Below are 19,244 nucleotides of genomic sequence, written 5' to 3'. Positions count from 1 at the left end.
AATCCATCGGATTGTACTCCTTTTCTTTATATGACTATGCAGTCACTGTGCATCGCCAATAGCTACTACTCTGATATTAGTGTCTTAGACATTTCATGAAGTAATGACAATTAAAAATCAGAATAATTTACTCCACACAAAAAACCCATGAATAGTAAAACATCATTCATTTAAAACAAGTCAGCTTATAATTTAGAAAAATCATATCAAGGAATCCCCAAAACTAGCAAACTTCCTTTCTTCTCTCATCCAAACAAAAAGTGCCTATGCCAACCAATCAAAGTGAAACTTGGTCAACAAAACACAACACAGCACAACACAGCACACGTTTCAATGGAAAGTTAGCTTTTCCATTCAGTTTTTCAAAGCTCTAAAAAAAGAGATATGTGACAGAAACAACACAATGTGAAGTACATTAGTTTAAGCTGTAGGGACCATTGTAATGGGCAATGTATTCATCTCTAGGTATTTCAGATAAAATTCATTTTCAAATGATTTATTTCTCTCAAAAGCCATTAAGACAATTAACATTCATTAAATAAAGTAAGCAGCAACACTCAGCTAGCCAAAAAAGGAAACAAAGGAATCCATTTCCCTTGTATTTTCTTAATTATTGTAGCACATTTGCTTAATCAGTTCCTACCAGCACCATTGGGCTGGCGATAAACACTACACACTGAAACAAAACACCTATTGTATTCTATATAGGTTCTGATATTGCACTTATCAATAAGATGGAATGAAACAACGATTGTAATCTGCAACATTCCATTCACAAAACAAGCATACAGATCTCTTGGTAGATCTCAACTCTCATAATGAGTCCAGCACAGGGCTAGGGACCATTGGAGCTAAGAGGATCTTTCATGAGAGCTTACTGTAGAATTTTACACATATTTTTATTCTGATGACAGAATCCAAAAACTACAGTATTCCAGTTCTTCTGGGATTATTTAACCAATTGCAGAAATTTCCAAATAAGAAAGAGAAATGTTTCCTGTCTATATTTTATTCTGATTATTCACAGAGGAATAGCATGAAGAATCCTTGAAGGATTTTCTTTAGAGGGTTGTTTTTATTGGTTGGTTTTTCTGCCTCACCAACCCCTGATTATTTTTAATAAAGATTTGAGTTACACTGAACTATAGGTTTGATTCCGTTCTCACCTACATTGGTATAAATCAGAAGCAACTCCACTCAAGTCAATGGAGTAAAACCAGTGTGAAAAGAGAAGCAGGCCGTATGATTTTAGATACAAACACTAAAGAGTAAGACTTTGGAAATATAATAGGTCTCCCTGTAATGTTGTTATTCACCAAACACTCTATAGTTATTGGAATGAATGATACAAAATGTGTTACTTGTTAACTGTCAGCCCTTAACCACTGAAATGGCAAAGAATACCCCTTGCCAATTCCAGTTAAATCAAGGAAAGTTTGGACTGTTGAGCTATCAGAAGTTATTCATCATGATCATTCATATTATTCAAAGTTTTTGAACTGAACCTTATGTTGGGATTACAGGCCTGATTCTCCTCTCATTTACACTAGGTTGACACGAGCGTAACAACAATGTGGTTGCTCCCAATCTACACTGCATCTGTGGGTATGCCTACCTGCAATCGGAGGTGTGACTGCAGCATGTATGGACATACACAAGCTAGCTTTGATCTAACTAGCTGGAATAATACCAGGAAGCCACAGCTGCATTGGCTAGTCCATCAAGTATAGACCTAGGGTTCCAGGTGGGTTTGTATAGCCCATACTGCCGTACACTGCTATTGTTACTCAAGCTAGCTAGCTCAAAGCTAGTGTGGGTATGCCTATATGTGCTGCAGTCATATCTCTTATTTCAATGTAGACATACCCTGTGTGCTGAGCATGAGGCCCTTCACTTTAACCAGATGCAGCTGATCTCACTCATAGTGAATTATAAAGAGAGAGCCTCTGCTGGTAGCCAAGTAGAATGACAATGCAATGCTTCTGTGCAAATTGCAATCCTAGTTACATTAGCTCTCCTCTTGTGCTGCTTGAAGCCCTTCCTATGCACTTTCGTCTTGCTGCAATCGAAGGGAGCTCTGTGAGCTGAGGGACTGCAGGCTCAGTAGTGATGCTGTTCTGTGAAAATACATGACTTCACTAGACTTCAGTAACTAATGTGCCAGCATTTCCACCTAGTGAGAGGAGGTCACCAAATATAGCACCTAATACTTCACTTTCATCTTGCTAGCTATAAAAGGTTTCTATGCAACTGTAATTATTGTCTTTTTACTAGAATCAAATGTAAGGTATTTTAAGAAGCTGTTAGAAAAGCTGGATGGGCTGAAGCACCGTTGCACTAACACTTTTTTGAATGCACTGTAAAGTGAGCATTTTTGAGAAAGACTAAACTCGGCATATACAACGGGCAATTGTCATAAGCCTTGAGTACTGTTTATCAACTTCTCATTTAAATCCAATTTACGTAAGACCGGATTCATCTCCTTCTCTTTAAGCAGTGGGGAAGGGAGCAAAAGAATATTGGCCTAACCCATAGCCCATTTAAGTCAATGGAGAAACTACCACGTGCTTCAATGGGCTTTGGATCGGGCCCTAAAGGAATATAGGAATTCTCTCTAATGTGGATATTTACAGAATACGGTTCATGAAATGTCTAGCCATACCAGATTAGTCCACTCAGTACACAATATTATTCCTGACAGTGGCTAGCACCAGATGCTTTAGAGGAAGGTATAAAAACTCCATAGTGGACAATAATGTATCGGCATTCCTATGAGAAAAGTTTCTTCCTGAGCTCAAACACCTAATGGTTGGTTTATGCCCTGAAACATGAAGGTTGCCATTTAATAGCTACTGTAGCAATGGATACATTTATTATACATAACTATATATACGTAATTGATGGATAGGTGTAATAATAATTGTTTTATGAATATAATATATTCATTCATAAAGCAGGTTTCAGAGTAGCAGCCGTGTTAGTCTGTATCCACAAAAAGTAAAAGAGTACTTGTGGCACCTTAGAGACTAACAAATTTATTTGAGCATAAGCTTTCGTGAGCTACAGCTCACTTCACTGGATGCATCCAATGAAGTGAGCCGTAGCTCATGAAAGCTTATGCTCAAATAAATTTGTTAGTCTCTAAGGTGCCACAAGTACTCCTTTTCTTTATTCATAAAGCAATTATTATTCCATCCATTGATCAAATAACTCTTGTGAGTTGAATAACTTACAAGTGTAACTTGAGGGTAAATTAAATTCATGTTCAAACTGTGGGTATTTTTAGAAAAGTTATTATATAGAAATGGCACCTTGTTACCTAATTAACCTGCTCGCTGTCTCTATTCAAAGTCTGCTGACTTTTGAGACAAAAATAAGATTTGATTACTATTTCCTTCTTTTAGAGCTGTGGAGTCAGCACCAATATGAGAGAAGGAGCGGGATCTTCTTCTGCCTTGTACAACATGAATACATTTGTTAACTAAATTTCAATTGCAGAGCCAAATTTTTCCCTAGGTCCTGTGATAACTCAGTGCCAACAGTGGAAGAAAATGAGATTGCACACGTGTAACTGAAGGCAGAATTTGGGCAACAGATGACTGGTGATGTATGGAAGGCAAGTTTTCAGGACTGGCAGTTAGAAAAAGCCATCTTTACTTGTATAATGGTAAATATGATGTAGAAGAGCTGACACACAATAGACATGGAACCCCACAATGACATTTTCACGACTGAATTGTTTGCAGAACAGGCCCCTTTAAGAGTATTAACTGAAAACTTTACCATTAGTTCAACCAGACAAACTTTTGTCAACTTACACCTGAGATTCAATGAAAGTAAGTATATATTGTGACATATATATATATATATATATATATATATATATATGGCCATGATATAATTTCCTCTATATTGTCAGGCAAATGTAACTACAATCAGTATTCAATCATTTGTGTATCTCACTATCACAAGGCATAAGAATGTCTACTGATATTGCCTGTCTTTAAAGTTCAACTTTGGATATACAATACCTTTGGCATGAAAGAGACACCAGATACTCAGTATCTGATCTAATTTCCTTATTTATATATAACATAATAACTAGGATAAAATGTCACATTCACAAAGAAGCAATGAAACAACCTTTAAGACTGTTGACCTATCAAAATTAAATGTCTACAACGCCCTCACACATCCACTTGAAAGAACAAAGGAATGTTAGCCATTTCTGCATTGGAAGGGTTTGTGTGAAATGTTCCTAAGAAAAAATGTCATTTTCAGAAAAAAAAAATCTTTAGCCCAACCTGCTTTTATTTACAAAAATCAAGACCGTAATGACCTAGATCATTGTTAAAAATTTTAGTTAAAGTTAGCATTTATAGAGCAAGGCCACACAAGATTAGTTGCAAGAATGGATCCAATATATGCAAATTGTTACCAACAAAGATACAGTTACGACCAAACATATTTCCATCAATGTCAGATCTCCTGTCAACCTCAGTGGCAGCAGAATTTAGCCCTAGAATTTCAGTTGGTTTTACTTGTGTGGGGCCAATGAAGTCAGTGGGCTGTGGATCAGGCCCTTGGACATAATCACCTTTCAAAGTTGGATCTAAATTCAAAAGGCTTTCAATGTCCACTACAACCCTGCTCTCAGCGAATCTCATTTCCCACAAGGTACATTGCAATTTCTTAGTTGCTACCCCTTTCAGTAAAAACATCAATTAACCAACCACTGGCTTCAGTCAGAACTGTCTAGCAGGGAGAAGTGAGAAACTCAACTCCAGCCAATAACAAGTCAGGATATTCCTGGGTAAGAGCCTTAAAAATTGTCTTTAATTAATGTCCAGTATGAACAGATGAGCAAGTGACAGAAGCAAGTCAAATTGCATAGATGAAAACTATGCATTTAAATAAAATGTTAGAAACTTGTAACATTAGATGCCCTAAAACTGACAAAATCAAACTATTTAACTGCTGTAAGTAAAATGAACAGTAATGTAACAATGAGATACATACTTGAGTCAAAGTGTAAGCAATTTTCAAATTGCGGTAATAAATAGAGCTAGTCAGCTTAAATGATTTGTTACCCTGATGGTGCACTTTATATAAATACTATTCAGTTTTGATATTTAACATTGGTAAGACTTCATCTTTAAAATCAGAGGTATGTCACAGAGTACATATACATTCCTGCCTACAGCTGTTATTTGCAGTTTCAAACCAATGTCCTGAAAAAAAAAAAGTAGTTTACATGTCATGGAAAGGAAATACATATATCATTTTAGCAGGTTATATTATAAGGGTTTTTTGCTGCATTTAGTCATAAAAGTATCTTTTTTAATTCTGTACAAAAGCAAAATATACATTTGATCCCAATTACATTATAGAAATGTCACTGAAACAACAACATTAATCAAAGACTAATGCATCTAAAGGAATTTAATGCCACATGTACTCACTAGTTATTGGAGAGACTAGGAAGGGAAAGGGATTTTTTTGTAGCCTTGAGTAATACTTGCTAGTCTCTAAGAACAGGTGAAATGAACAGAGCTACAGAGATACAAATAGGATATTTTCAGACAATTTTCAGTGAAGACCACAGCTTTATTTCATTCTTTTACAATATGAAGGTGCAGTATTCACTGATAATATAAATTGCTGGCCTTAGTGGAGCACAATTCACCTACACCAAAAAAAAAAGTTAGAATACCCTGAAGTTTCCTGATGTAAATATAGGCATCAACACATTTGATTAATCTATAGTAGTATTTTAGGACATAGCAAAACAATATGTGCTGTACCTGTCCTGAGAAAACTCCAACAAAAATAAAAATGTAGTTACCTGGTTAAAGCAGTTTAAAAAGTATGTTTGTTTTGTAGTTCCCATTCTTTACAACAATGTTGTGAGATTTCTGAAGACAACCTGCTATTTCTACCTGTGACTTAGTTCTGTGACTAAGAGACCCCTAAAAAAGAAAGGTGAATCACACTTTGGAACTGATACTGCATACCCTGTGCATCCAAAATTCCAACCAAAGTTGACTGAAGTGTTGAGTATGCATGAGATAGAGGATCAAGCCCAGAACAGGAAAGCACTTTGAAACTGTAATACATTCCTTTTCTGTTTTATGGGTGAAATTAACCTTGAATGTCACCCTTGTAAGTACAGGTAATCAATCTAAAGTCAAAGGAAGAAAAAAGAAAAACATACATTAGGCCTGTTTTCGCATAACCTTTTCAAGCTTTCTTTAATGAGTTAAGTGATGAGTTTTTCTCCTCCCATTCCAAGTTCTGTTTATTTTAATTTCAATACAATGCAGAGATATCCAAAAATAAAGAGAGTCTGTATTGTCAAAAGGCAGGCATTACTTGGGAAAAATTACCTTTGATTCCTTATGTTTATCTTTAAAATGTTAGTTATGCATTTTATATCACTTGTGTTTCAGCTATATTGTAACGGGAAAAAAACCGCTCTGTACATTTGTTTAATTAAAACGATTGTCTTTTAGCCAAAACTTGAGAATTAAATTTGTCCCTGGTTCATTTGTCTACCCAGTGCAATCTTTAATTAATTACGGTATATGCAGCTGATCTGCTAAGAAATGCCTGATCCTTGAAATCTCTACTTGGCAAAATTATTGAAACCAACAGTTCTGTTGTCTGAGCAAGGACTACTGGATAGGGCACCCAAGCCCCTATTCTGCAAACAGATAGTCCAAGCTGCTGACTGTGTTACCCTGGCTACAATGCTATTTTTAGGCTGCTAGTTTGAGCAGAGCTAGCGTGGATACCTCCATGCAAGCTGGGAATCACAGCTCCCATCTCAATTGTAGACATACCCTACATGCACGTGCTTAACTTCACTTACAAGAATAAAGTTAATCCCATGCATGTATGCAGCATTTGTAACAGGAAGTTAATTGCCTTGGATCATATTCATCACTAGTGTAACTTTACTGAAGTCAAGGAGCTTAATTTGATCATTGACACCCAGATGAACCAGTTAAGTCAATGGAGTTGCAAAGTCAAACTGATTGAAGTACTAAGAGAATCAAGTGTATTGACTTCAGTGGGGTTACCCCACCAATGAACTTGGCCCTTTATTGTAGCATTCCAATTCCAATAAGGAAGGTGACTACAAAGACTTTTGTTTTCATTTTCTCTTGATCACCTGTTGTTGTTTAGCAAACTGGAAAGATTTCTGGTTAAGATCATAGTGATTGGTGATATTTCAGACAACTCTAGCACAGACAACTCTCCCTAAACCACGCTATTGAATTAGGGCCTCTTTCTCTCCTTTGCAGAGACAATGAATATGCTATCAGCCCATTTCCAGTCCTCTCCCACTGGAGGAAACATTCATTTTAGAGGTCAAGCCATTCACCAAAAGAAATACAGTAGAAAAGAAAATGTAAAAAAGAAAAAGATATTTATTGGTAAGAACAGGCAGTTGTTAAGTGCACCTTCAGGCCTACAAAGACATTTCAGCACATTTAGTGCAAAGGGGTGAGAGCTTTTTTTGTCATACTTGCCAAAAATGCATGCCTATGCTACATGAGGTTAATCCCTGTACTCCATACTTATTTAGTTATTTTGTAATGAGCTATAAATGGGAAAGCAACATTCAGACTCCCCAAGCCACCCCAAACCCTAATGATTCACCCTACCCCCTGCTAATAAAAGACCCACTGCATGCAGCACTTTTCTCTTTACACACGCAGAATAATCATCCGTCTGGTAGTTAAACGAAGGTGCGGCTACCCACCTACTGTAGAAACCATGTTGCTAAAGTGAGGCCTCGTCTCTCAGGTGCTACTTTCTGATCATCAGTCCCACAGCACTGAACTGATTATTGCTGTTTTGAACTGAATGCAGCATGCAAGTCAGTCTAACCATGGGAAGTTGTATCCTCGACTACGGAAGATCGTGACCGCCAGATTTTAATTCTGGTGGGAAGGGTGTGTTGTGGGAGTGGGGGTTGGGAAGGAAGCTTTACTTCATCTATCTGGAGAGTTTAATGCCCTGTTCCATCCAATGCTTTGCAGTTCTTCGAGATCCCTGTCCTTGATCGGAAAGTGATCATTAATATTAATAGAAGCCACATGGTGAGACATCAAATCTTTCTGTAAACCTGGCATGTTAGACTTGTGCATAACTGCAGAGTTAATTTTTTTTTACATTATAAGTGCCTTGATATGTAGATGATGGCGGTGGGAGTAAGAGGGGGCCTGTACAATGGGAAATGGCTCAACAGCAGATCGCCACATGCTAAGTGCAGAATGAAAATTCTCAACGTTGTGCTTTAAAGAAAAAAAAAAAGGATTAGTGCCTATGTTGGTTAAGACTGAACATTGTCATCTTCCAGGGTCTACTGGTCAAGGCTTGCATACTGCAGAAGATTCCTTCTCCCAGCCCTGCTACCATCCATCAGGTCACCAAGAGGACGGATGGGAGATGCTGGAAAGATCTGCAATAGGATTTAAAATCTATGGGGTTTCTGAGGGAGTTTAGTGAAAGAGGGAGGGAGACAAGGATGTGTGCTTGACTGGGAAATGGGAAGCTTCTCTCACCTACCTCCTGGGGAATCCAAGGGGAAAGAAAGGTGCAGTCCTCCCATTTGGTTGCCTGCCTGTCGATGCTGTAGTAAGTGATGGTCCTTTGTTCCTCCTGTGTTCTGCCCTTCCAGGGCAGGCTGCCAAAGAGCCATCTCAGGAGAAGGAAAGGCAAAAAGTTGAGGGCAGCGCTGTCTCTATAAACAATCTGGGAAAACTTTGAGTCTTGCATAAACATGATTGCGACTTATTTGGCAGAGGCAAATGCTGAGCCCCACAGCATCACATTGCCAGGGGAAGAAAGTTGTCGTTGGGTGCTGGTGGTCTTTGCTTTGCTCTCCTCTTCTCTCTCTCTCTCTGTGTTGTGCCTGGAGATAGCACAGTACATTCCTGATTGTTTGTTGGTGACTTGCCCCTTCCTTCACTACTTATGATCAGCTCTATTCATGGAGGCACTTTCAGCGATTCAGTAGATAAAGGATAAAGGCACTAAGCAACTATCTAAATCAATCTGTTGAGTCTCTTCAGTGCGTTTTAGGGAGTACAAAAGTCTAAAGACCTCAAATAATGACTGCAAAAGAAAACTGCTACTGCGATTTGGATGTATACAATAGATAAGTTTCATTTACATTCTGAGAATGCACCAAAAGGCATTTCACCTACAAAGGATACTAGTTCTTAGGTGTTGCTATACATAACTTGACTTCTTAATTTTCCATATAGTTTTCCCTTTAAGGGATGGGATATGTTCCTTTCCAACAGTGCCTGGACAGAAGCCAACATATTTCCCTGAGCAATGCAGGAAACTCATCAGGTCTCTCTATTCAGTTCTTTCTGGCCCTCAATCCAACAAGTGCTTTATTAATTATTAATTATTATTATTATTACTGAATTCATGCATTAATCAATTCAAGTTACACCTTAGTCATTTAGGCCATAATGCTGAATATTTGAACATGCTTAGATCTCCAAAAGTTATTGTTCCCGTTTGACTAACATACATACTTAAATACAGTACTTTAAATTACTAATCAAATATTTAATAAATTAAGGAGTGCACTTTTGGTGAATGCAAATCAAAAAGAAAAGAAAAAAGAAAAGATAAAGAACCTATTTTTAGAAGATTCATTTCAAACAAAAGCTTATCCCCTGTTGTCTGAGGTAACGTTTCAGGCATGCAATTATAAAGTAAATAGTATCAAATTCAGACATGCTTATATTAAACTCCATTGTGCTATCTTGCAACAAAGGAGCTAAAAGTTTTGCTTCCAGTTCTGGAGAGGGAAAAAAGTGTGTGTAAACCATCTGCTTTTAAGAAAACTTAGCAGCATTGCAGATGTTTTATCTTTTTTTTTTCTTATACAATAGTTCTTCTATGTGAAGGGTGTATACAGCAACAAGACCAGGCTTAAGTGTATTTTTAATAAGGTGCTGCATGAATTTGTAGATTGGAACTACATCATCTTTCACAAAAGAGGGAAAATTCACACTTCAGTTGATCAAAACAGCAGCAAATGCTTGCTGCATATATTTTGCTGAAGTTTTTTATCTGATGCACTTTCTTGGATGCATTGTGCAGTTTTGCAGAATATTTTACTGGAATCCATGCATATTTTCATATCTCTAAAATTGTCTGTTGTGTTTTGTTTAAAATTAAGTTAAACAAGCAACAAGGATGAAAAAAAGAAGTTTAGATTTAGAAGCATATGATTGTTATTTATCACTAGACTAGTTCAATAGTTATCATTTACCAGTTGGAAAATATCCTTTAAAAATAACCAAAAACGTTATCTTTCATGGATCCTGAAAACTTCTTGATCGCTGAGCAAAAATTCGCAATGCAACAATGCATTTACGAGATAAATAAAGCATTCAAAGACTACTAGTAAAGCATCTACAAAGTGTGACTGAGTCACTTAAAGTCTTCAAGCTGAGAGTGTTTTTAGTTTTTGGTTTGTTTTTTTTTACACATCAGTCAGCAGTTTGTTTTTATTAACACAGTTTTGATTGGCTATGGTGCAGTTGCCAGTTCTGAGATTAGCCTCTCTAAAATTGTCTATGCTATTATTCATATCCTCTTCGATTTCCATGTACTCAGATTTGCTCATTGTGGAGGAGCTACGGCGACTCAGATCACTGTGAGATGCTAAATTGGGGGAGCTAACATGGAGTAACTGAGCCTGTTCTTCCCCTTCTGTTTCTCGGTGGTAGAAGTAGTTGAAGTTGGACACGATGACAGGTACAGGCAGGGCAATTGTCAGCACACCAGCGATGGCACACAAGGAGCCTACGATTTTGCCTCCAATTGTCACAGGGTACATGTCACCATATCCCACAGTGGTCATGCTTACCACAGCCCACCAGAAAGCATCAGGGATACTTGTGAAATGAGACTCAGGTTCTTCAGCTTCAGCAAAATACACCGCGCTGGAGAACAAGATCACCCCAATGAAGAGGAAGAAGATTAGTAAACCTAACTCTCTCATGCTTGCTTTGAGAGTTTGTCCCAAAATCTGGAGGCCCTTAGAATGTCTGGAGAGTTTGAAGATTCTAAAGACTCTTACCAGTCTGATGACTCTCAGGATAGCCAGAGAGGTGGCCTGCTCCCCCTTTTGGATACCCTCCTGCTCAGCCATCTCAGTTCCTAGGGTGATGAAGTAGGGGATGATGGCCACTATGTCAATGAAGTTCATGATATTCTTGAAGAACTCGGGCTTGCTGGGACAGGCAAAGAAGCGCACCACGAGCTCAAAGGAGAACCAGATGATGCAAAGGGTCTCCACGATGAAGAAGGGGTCGGTGAAAATGTTGGACTTGTGGATCACGGTGGAGTTGTCATTGTGGTGCAGAGTCCCTGTAAAATCCTTGTCCTCCTTCAGATCCGGCAAAGTTTCTAGGCAAAAGATGACTATGGAGATGAGGATCACCATGACTGAGATTATTGCAATGACCCTGGCTGGCCCGGAGCTCTCTGGGTACTCAAACAGGAGCCACACCTGGCGCTGGTACTCCTTCTCAGGCAAGGGCCTCTCTTCCTCCTTGATGTACCCTTCATCCTCCCGGAATTTCTCCATGGCCTCCTCACCTAGCTCATAGAACTTGATCTCCTCAGAGAACATGTCCAGAGGCACATTGACTGGCCTGCGGAGCCGGCCTCCAGACTGGTAGTAATAGAGGATGGCATCGAAGCTGGGCCGGTTCCGGTCAAAGAAGTACTCATTGCGCAATGGATCAAAATACCTCATGCGCTTTTTGGGGTTGCCCAGCAGCGTGTTGGGGAACTGGGCTAGGGTCTTCAGCTGGGTCTCAAAGCGCAGCCCGGCGATGTTGATCACCACCCGCTCACAGCACTCATGGTCATCATGGGCATCTGGCTGGTAGCTATCCTGGGGGTGGCCTGGCAGGACAGCGGTCTCATCCATGTTCTCTCCAGCCATCACGGTCATGGTGGCACAGGGGGTGAGGGAGTCTCAGGGATATAGAGGGACACCTTGGGTGAGGAAGAGGGGTCTGAAATGGAGAGCCCCAAGAGGAGAGAGCCTCAGGGGAGAAGGATGGGGGATCTGGGATGCAAAACCTTAGAGGGGGTAAGGAGGAGTGGTGGATCCAGAATGGAGAGCTTTAAATGGGGGGACAGAGGATGAGGATCAGGGATGGAAAACCCCAGAAAGGTGAAGGAGAAATAGATGAGGGGAAAGGGGCCCGGGATGGAGAGAATCAGGAAAGGGAGGGATAAGGGGTGGAGAACCTCAGAGGGGAAAGAGGAGAGTGAAGGGAGGCATGAGAGGTCCCCTCTGTGTGTCCCAAGGAGGAAGGGTTTGTGGGGTGTCACCACAAACCCCAGGCTGGGCTCTCCTCCCCAGCTGGTTCCTTTTGCCTTTAACAGGATCCTGCTGCTTTTCCTGCTGACTGGACCATCACTGCTGCTGCTGCCACGGAGTTACCACCAAAATAAATAAATAAGAATGGGGGCTGGGATGCGATTGCTTCCAATGCCAACACAGCAGCTTCCACTGGCCTCCCGCCTCTTGGGTTGGGGGGGGACAAAGCTCGCTTCGGGGCAGTCGCTGGAGGCTGCAAGGGGAGAGAGGGGGAAAGTAGATAGGTAAAAAAACCACAACACACTCGGCAGGGCTGGATGGGGGGGCTGAGGGAGGGGACAGCAAGAAGCATCATGCTTTTCCCATGGTGTTAACACCCTCGTTCCCACACATTCATACATCGGGCATCCTTCCGATGTAAGGACCTGGTCAGGCAGGGGAAAGCCTCCCGGTAACTTCAGAGGCTTTGCAGCAGCCTGCCTGCACTTCCCGCGTCTCAAACCCCTTCTTGCAGAAACTTCGCCGCCTCCAGCCAACCTCCTTCCGGGGCTGCGGGGGGGATCGCAGCTGCAGCCCCCTTTCTGCAGCAGGGTGAATCCACAAGAAAAAAAAAAAGGAGGGGGGCACGGGGGGGGGGATCTGGGCTGGGAGGGGCGCGGCAGAAAAGCAGAGCGCGGGGTCTCCCTTACCTGCCCCCCGCCCCGGGTCAGCGGCAGGGACGCGGAGCGGGAGACCCTGCCGGAATGCGTCAAGTCGCGGCAGCCGCCGCAGCCAACGCGCCCTCCACCGCCGCCGGTGCCCCTGGCCAGATCGCTTCCCGGGGCTGCCCGCGAGAGGCTGCAACAGTCATCGGCTAGCTTCGGCGGCGCTGGGAACCGGGCGGGGGGAAGGGGCAACCCACCCACAAGGATCGCGTCCAAACAACAGGCAGGACGCGGCGAGCGCGCTCCCCCCCCACCCCCCCACCTCCTTCTGCGCTTAAGAGAGCCCGGCGGGCGGCGAAGGGGCAGAGCCGCAGCCCTGCAGCCGCGTCCCCGGCGCTAGAGCGGCGGCGGCGGGAGGGAGGCGGCTGCGGAATACGGGCAGCGCAAGGAGCAAACTCGAGCCATGCCTTGGCGCGCTGCAGGATCAGCAGAAACCTGAGAGCGGCGCGGCGCGGCGCGGGGGCGGGGGGGGGAAGGAGGGGAAAGGGGCGATCGCACGTTTCTCCCCCTCCCGGCGCCCCTGGAGCAGCCCTGCCCCCCCCGCGTCCCCCCCCCCCCACCCCCGAGCTCCCGGCGGGGTTTAAACCCACGCGCAGCAGCAGCCACCCTGGGGCCGAGCGAGCGTTGCAAACCGGCCCGCTTCGACGCAATGCAGGCGAGCGCCCCCCCCCCCCCCGGGGCGGCCCGCGCTCGGCAGGCGCTCGAAGGGCTCCCAGGCTCGCCGCAAGGTGCAGGAGCAGCGCGGGGCTGGGCAAGCCCCGGACTAGCCGGTTCTTGCGGGGGGATCGGGCGGGGGGGGGGTTGACACTAACGCGGAGCCTGGCTCTTGGGTTAATCTCTTTCTCAGGACGTTTTCCGCCTGTGACCTACGGTGCCCTTTGGGGAGAAGGTCCCCCCCCCCCCTTTCCCCTGCCAGTCACATCGTTCAACCCAATCACTCAGCTCCGATCTGCTCCCGTAAACTCCTCACCGCCCGACCAGGGCTGGGACTGGCTCCCCAGGCGCGCCGCGCAGGCAGGGTGGTAGCGCAGCCGCTTACCCGGGCTCTGCCCCGGCTGCCCCCCGAGCTGGGCAGCAGGACGCGCCCGGGGATCGGGCTCCCCGCCGCCGCCCCCGAAGGCCTTCGCCAGGTGCGGGGCCGCCCGGCGCTGGCCCCGAGCAGTGGCTCGGGAGGCGATGCGCCTGCAGTCCGGGCGCCAGCAGCTGCTGAGACAGCGCCCAGCCGGGGGCAACTGGCAGCGCAGCCCGATCTGCGGCTGGCTCTTCCGCTGCATCGATTCCCGGCCCCTCGGGCACGCAGCCACAGACTCCGGCCTTTGCAACCGGACCCCCTTTCCCCCAGCCACGTGCTCGCTAATGGAGCGCGCTGCACTTTGCTGGCCCCAGGGGCCTCACCGTGGATCCAGTGCAGCGTGCATTTAATTGGGAGGGCGGCAGCATCTTACAGAGAAATTGCCCTTCCTGCTGCTTATCCCACTGAACTGATGAATCACCTAGCTCGGAGAAGACCTATTATGTCATCCGCTTTTTGCAGGATTGTTTCCCACAGTACATTGTGGAAGAGCCGACGCTCGCTTTATCAAACCAGGATAGGCGGTCACATACAACCCGGGCTTGTTTTCTTCCATTCTTTGTTTCATTGCACAAATGAGTGTAATTTGAAGCACTTGGGGTTAGATATGGAGCATATCCACGTTTAAGAGGGCTGCACGCATTAGTGCATAAAACATTAAGTGCAATTAAGGTTGCACTTGGCCGCTTAAAAAATGGCTAATCACATGACTTCGTGGACCTTTCCTTCCCCTCCCACTTCTGAGGTCCACCTATTTATTTCTCCTGTTTTCTTTGAGAGAGGAAGGGTAGTTTTAAAATCTTCTAACAGTTTGTCCTACCTCTGCTGCCAATCAGAGCTTGGATGGAGCGATGGGAATCAGCACTACTTGCAGCAGACATGCATAGGAAGGGATTTGCCACAACGCATCAGGTCATTGGGCAGAATAGTCCAGTATAGTGCCTTTTTCAATGACCAAAACTGTGATGCTTTGAAGATAGGGTGAAAAACTCCACAGTTCTCCTGGCCAAGAGCTATAAGGAGGCAAATCCTTATGCTATGGCAAGGCCAACCATTTGCATCCTGAAAGAGGAGATCTGATTTATCCTGTCTTTTCCTCCTTAATGATCAGTACTCTCTGGTTTGCAATTAACTATTATTTATTTGTATTGCAGTATTGCCCAAGAGACCAGCCGTGGACCAGGACCCAGTTGTGCTAGGTACCAACACAGAATAAAAAGACAATCCCTGCTCCAAAGAGATCAGAAAGTTATTCAGCCTTTTTTAAAAAATCAGCAACTGTATTTGACTCAACATCCTCTTATGGCAGTGAATTCCAGTGTCTGACTACATGCTACACAGAGCTGGCTGCAATATATTCTTAAAATGGTGTATTCAATACATTTGGCTATTTTTGCATAAATAAAGCAATGAACATATTTGGAATATTCACGTTATTCTAATGCTTTATAAAGGTTACTATATTTTTTTTTTACAAGTTCAAAATGTAGTGTATAAGGATGGTCTTGTGAATAAGGCACTAGGCTGAAAGGGTTCGGAATTCAAAACCCTGTTCTGCCACAGTCTTCTTGTGTTAGCTTGGCCAAGTCCCTCAATTTTCCTGCTTCTCATCTGTGAAATGGGGATAATGGTGCTTTCTTTATCTCAACAGTTTAGATTATAAACTGTTAGGGGCAGAGACTGCCTTTTACTATTGGGGCTGGGTGGGAAAAGGTTTTCCTGTCCTGTGAGAATTTTTGAGATTTTTCCCATCCCAAATCAGGCCAAAAAGTCAATACCTCAAAATGTTTTGCAAACCTTCAGATCAATCAAAACATTTTGTTTCAATAATTTCAAAATGTTTTGGTTCAGCTGTGATCTTTTGAGTATAAATTAGGTTATATTTCAAAACAAAGTCATTGCAAATGAAACAACCCATTTTGACAGTTTCTGAACATTTTCCCCCTGGCAGTTTCAGTGATTCGTCAGTTTCAACAAATCAGCATTCTTAAGCAACATTTTTTTTTTCTCAGCAAAAAAACCCATTCCGCTGAAAAATTCCCAGCCAGCTCTCCTTATTAGGGCTTGTCCACACTTACAGCACTGGTGCAGCTGTGCCACTGGAGTGCTTAGTGAAGATGCTGCCTATGCCAACGGGAGAGCTGCTTCTGTCCATGTAGGTATTCCTCCTCCCTGGAAGGTGGTAGCTTTGGTGACAGGAGAAGCCCTACTGTTGACATACCGCTGTCTACATCGGGTTAGGCTGATATGGCTACATTGTTCAGTGGTGTCGATTTTCCACACTTCTGAGTGACGTGGTTATATCAATATAAGTTTGTAATGTAGACCAGGACTAACCATGTGTTATTGCTTAGCATAACAGAGTCCTAGTCTTGATTGTGACCTCTAGGTACCATTGCAACATAAACAATAACAGTACCCATTGAGTTGTCCTTATATTATGAGACAGTGTAAAAACAAAAGGAGACACTGATCAATTTTCATAATACCCTTCCTTCATAATTTTGACTACCTTAATCATTGCTTCTTGCTGATAACTCAAATGCTTCCAGCATAGCTGATTCAACAACACATTAGAAAAAGTGCATTATCAGGAGTAGCGGGATGGGGCCACTGGCAGTCTTATTACGGAATATAAACTACCGTACAGTAGGATTGTGCCTTGGAAGACAAGGGGGTCCCATAACATGTTACCCAAGCTACTTATCACTGTAAATGATGAGACGGGATCTGGTGTTGCAGCAAAGTCAGATTGCTAATATTACATACTCCTTATGTTCTAGAAAAGGCAGAGAAAATGACCAGAAGAAATCACACATGTAACCTAAGGCAGCAAATTCAGAAATTTACCATTATCCCCCTACTTGCATCTCAGAAACAAGGAGAAAATTCTCTTCGTTCGGTCACAAGAAACAAAATCTGTCATGAGGTTAGGGATTTGGGGACATATTTTTAAGAGTACTGTACTGTATTTAGGTACTTGAAGATCAGCCAGGTGCCTAGTGTGATTTTTCAAAAGCACCTAGACATTTTCAAAAATCCCACTAGACAACTATATGCATCTGTATGTACCTAAATATATTTAAATATCTATCCCTTGGAACTTTCTGCACAATTTAAATGAAAAAGTTTGTCCATTGGAAGACTTTCTTGTAGAATATGCTAGAGGTCACCCTACGTTTCTCAGACGCATGGAGGATCCGCCCTTGTAGTAATGTTTTTTTTAAAAAACAACAACAATGTAGATGCTGACTAAGGACTTTTAGGGCACGGGGGGATAAGAAAGATGGTATGGAGCAAATGTAATTCTGAACTTGGATTAGAAAGGAACTGATGGACTTCTGCATTTCTGAGGCATGCATTACCTTCTAACATGCAAACATTGGGCAAGTAGCTGGCTACTGCTGACAATGAACAGAGCTGCAGCAGCATTTTTCATGACAATACCATTCCTTGTGGGTCATGACACTCTAAGTGTGTTAAAGAAACTTGACATAAAACAGTGATTCAGACATATCAGAAATCATGGGGAAGTCTTCCAAGGCAACTGCTGTGGCATTTTAAATGGTGGTTCTAGCAGGGCCAGATTCCCAGTTAGGCACGGTAGGCATGTGCCTAGGGGGTGCCAGCATTCTAGGGGCGCCTTCCCTCTCTAAAACTGTGTGCAACACGCAGGTCAGCTGTAGGCGGGGGGAGGGGGGGGCACTGAAGATGCTGTGCCTAGGGACGTGTAAGGTGTAAATCCAACCCTGGGTCCTACTCTGAAAAAGTGTGCTGTAAAATAAGCATTCGCCAGGGCTCTATATTTTTTCCATCTTTCATTTTTCACCAGGTCACATTTTATCAATCTACAATTAAGTATACAACTTCCAGTCCTGCAATAGCATTTTGCTATTTTGCTGGGAGTTAAGGTGAGTTCTATCTGGTTTGGTATCATCGTCCATAATAAACCATGGTGTACCTTTGCCAGGAAAGGAGTAACACAGACCCACTAAGTGCTGTGAGGCCCTTGTAATCAGGGCCTTTACCCTTGGAGTGCCCAAGGCAGCTCAGAGCAACACCACCATTGCATCTCTGATTCAGTTTCCCCAAATGAGGGTTTTAATAAGTCCACTGAGGCTCGTATATTGAACAGCACCCCTTCAGGGATCTAGTTTATTCAGTCCCAAAGGATGGAATAAGCTACATGACAAAGATAGGCCTCTCTCTCAGCATTTTTAGCCTCATTTCAAGATCTTTTATCAGTGAGGCCTTCGTAAGCTAGAATCCTTTTCTGCAGTCAATGGCCTCTTGTCACTAGCCGGGGAAGGCTCTCTCCTCTTGGGTTAAGGTCCACATGGACTCAGAACTACAACAACCCTTCTTCTGAACTGCAAATAATTCCTCTGATTTAGGGCTTCTATTGTTGCCCACTGAAGTCTTTCATGTGAGCCAGGTTTCTCTGAGATTAGTATTCATAGCCCTTTCTTTCAGAAACTCTGCCACCCAGCAGCATTTGTCCTTGATTTTCTTTGCTGGTGAGCCCTGCCCACCAGCTTCCCCCTGAAAACCTTCCTCTGTAGGAATTTTTGCTTGCTGCACTCTGTTCCTCTCTCCCAAGGAGTCTCTTCTCTAGCCCAGCCCCACTGGATATAGCTTCCTGTTATCACGTCAGGTACTTCCCTGCCTATTAACTGCCTCCCAATTTCTCATTGAATTCATTAGTCCAGGAACTGTTCCCTCTGTGTGCGTGTGTGTGCGCACAGATCCTCAACCCCGCACACACAGTGAAACACCACGTGCACAAAAATTTGCACAGAAGCACAACAATTTGCACAGAAACACTTTTTTGCACACAGGACCTGTCAAAAATTTGCACAGAAGAAATTTTTTGCACACACAGCCTGTCAAAAATTAGAGGGAATATTGGTCCCAGGTGAACTTGCCTGGCATCATTCCCCCTGGTGGAGCCTGTCTCTCCTTCACCAATATGCCCACCACCAATAAGAGTCTAAACACCCCCCCACACACACTTCCCAAACATCCCCTCCCTCCTTCCTGTCTGATGTTCATGCTGGATATTCACTTTTTATAGCATTCAATCATAGTTAGT

General features: G+C 43.2%; 1 protein-coding gene across 1 annotated transcript; it reads right to left on the bottom strand.

Moving 5' to 3' along the window:
- Positions 1-4,600: 4,600 nt before the first annotated feature.
- Positions 4,601-13,522, bottom strand: LOC119859612 (potassium voltage-gated channel subfamily A member 1). The gene is made up of 2 exons (XM_043514744.1): positions 13,066-13,522; positions 4,601-12,629 (listed from the first exon to the last, which is right to left on the bottom strand). Exon 2 carries the CDS (start codon positions 11,999-12,001, stop codon positions 10,520-10,522), a length of 1,482 nt encoding a protein of 493 aa, XP_043370679.1. The 5' UTR covers positions 12,002-12,629; positions 13,066-13,522; the 3' UTR covers positions 4,601-10,519.
- Positions 13,523-19,244: the final 5,722 nt, after the last annotated feature.

The sequence above is a fragment of the Dermochelys coriacea genome, chromosome 1 (genome assembly GCF_009764565.3).
Source record: "Dermochelys coriacea isolate rDerCor1 chromosome 1, rDerCor1.pri.v4, whole genome shotgun sequence".
Classification (NCBI taxonomy): domain Eukaryota; kingdom Metazoa; phylum Chordata; order Testudines; family Dermochelyidae; genus Dermochelys; species Dermochelys coriacea.
The sequence above is the reverse complement of the archived record's forward strand: the minus strand, read 5'-3'. Positions and strand labels throughout refer to the sequence as shown.

Excerpts from the sequence above, each read along its gene's own strand:
- LOC119859612 (XM_043514744.1), bottom strand. The coding sequence starts at position 12,001 with ATGACCGTGATGGCTGGAGAGAACATGGATGAGACCGCTGTCCTGCCA.